This window comes from Condylura cristata, unplaced genomic scaffold (assembly GCF_000260355.1).
Source record: "Condylura cristata isolate star-nosed mole 26May11 unplaced genomic scaffold, ConCri1.0 scaffold00005, whole genome shotgun sequence".
NCBI lineage: Eukaryota > Metazoa > Chordata > Mammalia > Eulipotyphla > Talpidae > Condylura > Condylura cristata.
The window spans coordinates 35,428,856-35,435,761 of NW_004567106.1; the positions used below are offsets into that span (position 1 = coordinate 35,428,856).

Genomic DNA, 6,906 nt, shown 5'->3' on the forward strand with positions numbered 1-6,906 from the left:
TTACCCACTCTGTCTCTGGTGAAGCCTCTCACTGCCCCTGAGCCTCTGGCCTGTACCCCAGTTCTCTATGTACAAATAAATAAATCTTTAAAAAAAAGAAAAAATAATACAACCTGTGTGACCTTACATAGTTTACGAAGTTTTGCTTAAAAAAAAAAAAAAAAAAAAAAACTCAGCCTACAATGTGTAGGTCCAGTCCTCACCACTTTCTATTAGTGTGTAATCTTGCAGAAATGACTTATTGTATTTATTTCCTTAGCTATAAGATAGATATTACATCTGGAGAGGTATGAACTTATACCTCATGAATTTAAAATAAATATCATCAGACAATGCCTTTAAAAAAATGGGAATTAACACCACACCTATCTCATAAGGGGTGTCATAAAGCGTAAACAAGAACATCCATGACCTACAACATGGTCAAAGTGCTGTTTTTTTTTTGTATAGTTGTCATTTTAAAGTGCTTCTAGTATATTTATTCAATACTTGGCAGTTTGTACTAATGAAAGCAAGCAGTAGATTTAATAATCTATATTAGAGGTAGCTATCATTTTAATTTGGCTGTACATTATTATTAACAATGTGTTTATTTCCCAGCTCATGTCTTTATCTAGGCCACTATCTTTTGAACAGTTTTCATTGATTCCCCAGAGTACCTTGAACCTCCTTCTGACCATTCTTGCCTCAGCAAAGATACTCTGCTTTGATCTGTTTTATATTTGGGCTTCTAAACAAGTTTTTCTACAAAAAGGAGTCTTCGGCCAGCACAAATTTTAACAGTTTACAATTCCAGTGTATTATATGGGATGAGAAGGCCTAAGAGCTAGTGTATTCAGTGTGAAGGAGAAATTCATTAAAACTTGCAGGAATCATTCAAATGTGTCTGATTATGTTAGGCTGTATCTATTTTCCTCTTAGTGTTATAAACCTGAGGGGGGGGGGAGAATGTTCCTTCTTTTCTCAAATTTCCGTTTCTCAAATTCTGCATTCTATGTAACAAGAGCTACTATTTTGCCACAATCTTGCATGCTTTTTTCCCCTGCCTGCCTCTGTTTTTCACCTTCACTTCACACTGTCAGGGAGCCTGCAGTATAGATGCTTAGAAGAGTCTCCATAGCAACTGGGCTTGATACTAATAAGGTCAAGACTATACTTTCCATCCTTGCATGGCTGGCTCCGCAAACAGAAACTGTCTTCCTACAGCAAAGATTATGCCCTACCCCTGGGCAGTTGGCTCCTGAGATGCCCATTCAGGCGCACGGAATACAGAGTGTACACATGACTCAGTATGTGCTTAACACCACTAGTAGAAAAGCTCAAAGCTCAGTCACAGATGTCTTCTTCAGAGTGGGTGAACGGCTCCCCCACTCAAATGCCAGAATTCTCTTGCGAAGTAGATTTTTGTGGTAGATTAATCCACCTGCTTCAGAGAGTAAGGATTTTTATCAACAAGGAATACTCCCCAGTTTTCTGCAGGATAGTCCAGGTGACTAGAGAAAAACAATCTCCTTTACCTTTGGCCCAGCACGATAGACAACATGCATCCTCTCACCCACCCAGCCATCTAGCTGATATCCCTGGTAGTGCCAGGTACATAAGACAGTTACCAGTTGCTGTCTGTGAGCATTTGTGCCCAACACTGTGCTAAGTGGCATCATCCTCTCCTGATGCCATTTAATCCTTAATTCTAAGAATTTAGGAATTATCAGTCCTGTTTTGCCCTCAAGAAATGAAGAGAAAGTAACTCACTTGTCCAAAATCAACTACTTAGAGAGAAAGCAGTCACTCTCCCACCCTCATTTCTACTCCTTTAACTGCTATGGTTCACTCCTGAAAACTTGATCCTAACTCAGAGCCAAAACCTGAGTGACAAGCTGTTATGTGGTCATAGTAGTTATTTATTTTCTTTCTAACCTTGACTATTCTTTCTGTGAAAAAATGATATATCCGTATTAGGATGTCAGGAGACATCCTAGAAATACAATGTATTATATGAATTTCATGTGAGTACTGTAACCAATTGCCAAAATTTGGTGACTTAAAACAACTTAAATATCAACTTGTTAAGTTCTGGAGGTCACATGTCCAAAGTGAATTTCACCAGACAAAATCAAGGTGTCAGCAGGGCTGTGTTCTTTCTGGAGGCTCAGGTAGACCATCCCTTTTCTTGCCTCCTCCCTTCTTAATGTCAGTCTTTTTCACTACATACCACTCCGCACCTTCCTCTCCCTCCCCCCTCTCCCATAGTTAAGGATGCTTATGGTTGCATGGGGTGCACCTGGGAAAATCCAGGATAAGCTTAATTTTGAGGTCAGTTGACTGACAGCCTTAATTTCTAGCTGCTACTTTAATTCCCCCTTGCCATGCAACATCACATACTCACCGGTTCCACAGGTGTATCTTGGGTGGGTGGACATTATTCTATCTGTCACATTTATATACCAAGAACCAGGGTTAAGACAAAGGAAACATGACACATTTCTTGAATTATACAGTTATGACCTTGTTCAACTGAACTTGAAAATTCAAATTAAAAAAAAATTTAGTAGTTGAGTAGCTTGGCAACTTTAAAGTATGAAATAACAATATTAAATTTTCTAAATATAAAGTGTGCTATACTGAAGGTGATCTGTGAACTTTTGTTTTTAGCTCATTGATGGTAAAGAAACCAAAGACCTGAATGTCCAGTGGCTCCGGGCACAGCTGGGCATTGTGTCCCAGGAGCCCATCCTGTTTGACTGCAGCATTGCTGAGAACATCGCCTATGGAGACAACAGCCGGGTGGTGTCACAGGAAGAGATTGAACAGGCAGCCAGGGAGGCAAACATACACCCTTTCATCGAGACACTCCCGAATGTAAGTCTCTCCAGAGCCCAGAAACCTGTGCAGCCTATCTAATCTATAGTTTTACTCCTGAAGAGCTGTTTTCTCAGAGGTGAAGAGAAGCAAGCAACCAAACATAAAAACACCTGTATACAAGCATCTGGCCACACTTCCTATCTCATTCACTATTAAACCCCCTTTAAGAGTGACAAGGCCAGTGGTTCTTAAAGTATGGACATGGACCAGCCCATCAAATTAACAGTTAAAATGGAAGAAATGTAAATTTTCAGGCTTAGGCTCTGTCCCAGACGAGAAATTAAATTTAGAGGTAGAGCCTAGCATTCTGTGTTTGAATAGCCAGGCAATACTAACACAGCATTTGAGAACCATTGGCAAGGGATTAGCAAAGACATATGCAGAGGGTAACTATTACCTAGTTTATTAAATAGACCTTGTCCCTGGCATTTGTGTATCACAAGGGCCCAAGCTTTCTGGGCTTCTGATATCTCATACCCAGCATATCTGTAGACATCTTTCCCCAGTTGTCTAGACAAAGAGAAAGCAAAATCACTGAAGTTTCTTTCTGTCTACAGACCCACTTCTGAGTGATTTATACTAGGATTTACTAACCTTGCAGGAGAATGGTTGAGTTACCCCCTTGGCTTCAGGAGTATTGTTGGATCAACAAGATGAATACTGTATCAGTACAACCTGGTAAACCTATACTCACTCAGGACATACTTCTGTGTTCCTCCCTTCTAAGGCAGCTGCAGCTATGAGATGGATCCAGGTCCAGGCACCTCCTGGACCTTCACCTGTGATTCTCACTTTATCTGCAGTTGGAGACGTCAGTCTCAGTGCCATAGAATGTGAGGTGCCAGGTATAGGAAATAAAAACCAGCAACCCTATCTAGAACATGCATGCTTAATATCAGAATCAGATACCTGGGTTTGACTAAAATTTCATTCTGACAGGGGCCTGAAAATGGTAACATAGCATTGTATTCTAGGATACATCTTGTTTTCTACTCCCCTACATGGCCTTTGCAACTGCCATCATCATATTGAATGGTAACAATGATCTGTTGTGGAAAACAGTATGTGAATTTTAGAAGAACCCTAAAAACAAAGAAATTAAGAAATTTCAGCTTGTACAGTTAGATATCAAAATAAAATTGTTTATGACCTATTCAAGTTTACATGTTGGGGATAATTTTATAAAAACAGGCACTAAAAGGCTATCATCCACAAATTTCATCACTCTCTCACTTTTAAAGAATGCAGAGGCTGCCACCTGTTGGTTATAAATAAAATGAGCTTCACTTACTTTATCAGAGCCTGTTCAAAGCAAATTTACTTTCTCTGACCAAGCTTTGTCCTGAAAATGATAAAAACAGGACACTGAAATAGAATAACATTGTAATGTTCTTCCTCATAAAGATGTTGATTTGTTCACACACATAACTTTCAAATGTCTGTTTTCAAGAAGAGATCAAACCTGCTTTGTGAGCAATCTTGTCTTTTATACCTCTGTAAGCCCACAAGCTTCTGAGCCTAAACTTTTTTTTGTGTGTGGAAGTGTTAACAACATAATTATTGCACTTTTCACAATAACAAAACCCTGTTTACAGAAATATAACACCAGAGTAGGAGACAAAGGCACTCAGCTCTCTGGAGGTCAGAAACAGCGCATCGCCATAGCTCGAGCACTTGTTCGAAGGCCTCATATTTTGCTTTTGGATGAAGCTACATCAGCTCTGGATACAGAAAGTGAGAAGGTAAGAATTTAAATTGGACTCATTGATAGCTGAGTCAGTTGTTCTTAAAAGATTTACATTTATGCCTCACTCTTCCACAGAGAGAAAAAAATTAGACTGATATGTTGTTACTTGTTTCAGCTTTCAGTGGAAGTTAAACACTTCCTGTAGCGGTTATTCAATAGAATTAAGATGAAAATGCAAATTAGAATTATAGCGCATAGAATCAGTTTGTTTTGGCCTAAAAAATGTTCGTTCTGGAGCCAAATTTCCCATTCTAGGGGCAACTTTTCCTCAAGTGCTGTATGAAAATGGTGGACAGCAATGCAATGTGAAACTCTGTCAGTACTGTAAGATAAATGTTAATAATCATTTTCAACTTGGAAAAAAAAACTGAATATTCAGGTACAGGAAAGAGAAACTAATTCCTATTTTAAAAATACCAGAATTTGAGGATGCTGTTTTCAATTTATGTGAGGCCTTGTGAACTTGCTGCAGAGCTAAATTAGAAGGCTTTTTTGAAGGATGTTCTGTGGCTAGCACACCAGTAAATGTTTTTAAATTATTAAATATACTTTGCCTCTGACAAATGTTCTTGATGACTGATCTCTGACGTACCCAGTGCAAACGTGAACATCTTTCCTCGAGTATCTAGATAAGAAGAAAGAAGGCAAAATATCCTAAGTTCTGTTTCTGTCTGAGGACCCACTTCACCTGAGTGATTTGTACTTAACATTTAACTCACGTTAGTGAGGTGAAGTAATTACTATGGGATGGATTAACTCCTGCCCCAGTGACCTAAGCCATGTTGTGCTAATGTGACAAATCCCTTGCTTTGTGAAGTCTGTGTTACATTCCACTGACAACATAGTAAAGGAATTAATGTGGAGAAATTAATTTTAAGGCTTATTTTGAAGAGCAATTAAAAGGAGAGAACTATTTTTGCCAGAATTAATTTGTCGTTATTGAACAGATTGTCCAAGAAGCTCTGGACAAAGCCAGAGAAGGCCGCACCTGCATCGTCATTGCTCACCGCCTGTCCACCATCCAGAACGCAGATGTGATAGTGGTGTTCCAGAATGGCAAAGTCAAGGAGCAGGGCACACACCAGCAGCTGCTGGCCCAGAAAGGCATCTATTATTCCATGGTCAGTGTTCAGTCTGGAGTCAAGCGCTAGTGAATTGTGACCATGTGAGCTGATAAATACTTCATATTTGAATAAAAATATGGCATTTGATCAAAATGAAAATGTGAGTTACCAATTTAACATTTCCTGCCACAATTGAAGATCATTCCACCAATTTCAGCATCTTCAGAGACATTATTCTTTAAGGAACAGAAAGAAACATCACTAAATGGAGTGAAACAATGTTTTCTAGTTGGATTATAAAAGTTAAAGAAGAATTCAAGGTAGAATTTGTTAATAAATTGTAATTTTTGTTTATATTTTCTTATTTGGACAGTAACTGACTGCCTTGCTAAAAGACTATAGAAATAACAAAAGATATTTTATGTTTGCAGTAAAGTGCCTATAATAAAGCTAAACTTTTATATGACTGAAGTCAACATGTCTAAAATGTCTCTAAATATATTCTCTCTCAAATGCAATATTGCCTGTAATTTTGGAAGCTTGATCTAATTGATTCTTGTATTTCCACATTATAATGGCTTTGGTACCACAGACTGATACAAGATTTTGGGGTTTGGTTGAGATATAGGATGAACAGTTGTGAAGTGTATACACTGATACACATTAAATAATTCCCATTGTACTTATAAAGGGTTATTACAGGGTGTTAGTATTTTTGTATTTGTGCTTTAAAAATATAGATTTTTTTAATGCTGTAATAACAAATCATTTTACAATAATTTATCAGTTTCCAAAATCTGTCTGCCTGGTGACACATGTTTAAAATGCCATAATTTTAAACACATCAGTTTGCAAACAAGATTAAAGGAAAAATATCTCAAATAATGATTAAACAACATACAAGTAAAAATTAAGGACGAAAGGCACAAGCTAGGAGCAATATTAGCCACATTATTATAAACAGTTGACATTGTTAATATAAAAAGAATTTGAAGGGAAAAATATGTCATCACTGCCAAGGAATAATAAGCAAAGGATAAGGTCAGGAAAAGACTAAATAAAATAAAATATTTAAGAAAAAATAACTGTATGATATCAATAATAGAAATAATGCAAGGTAAGCCAAGGAGTGATGTTAACATCATGGAGCAATATGATGTCCCTTATTTTTGTCTTTATCCTCAATAACTATAACTTTTGTTCACAAAAGTACCTTTGTAGGTGGGATATAAC

The 6,906-nt window shown here is 37.6% G+C and overlaps 1 protein-coding gene across 2 annotated transcripts in view; it reads left to right on the forward strand.

Annotated features, from left to right (window-relative positions):
- The window catches only part of ABCB1 (ATP-binding cassette, sub-family B (MDR/TAP), member 1), a 69,086-nt gene extending 62,708 nt beyond the window's left edge, over window positions 1-6,378 (forward strand). For both annotated transcript variants that reach the window (XM_012720967.1, XM_012720968.1), the window contains 3 exons: window positions 2,653-2,859; window positions 4,458-4,604; window positions 5,557-6,378. In XM_012720967.1, coding sequence (XP_012576421.1) covers window positions 2,653-2,859; window positions 4,458-4,604; window positions 5,557-5,760 — 558 coding nt within the window. In that variant the 3' untranslated portion in view covers window positions 5,761-6,378. The remainder of the gene's footprint in view (window positions 1-2,652; window positions 2,860-4,457; window positions 4,605-5,556) is intronic.
- The last annotated feature ends 528 nt before the right edge of the window (window positions 6,379-6,906 follow it).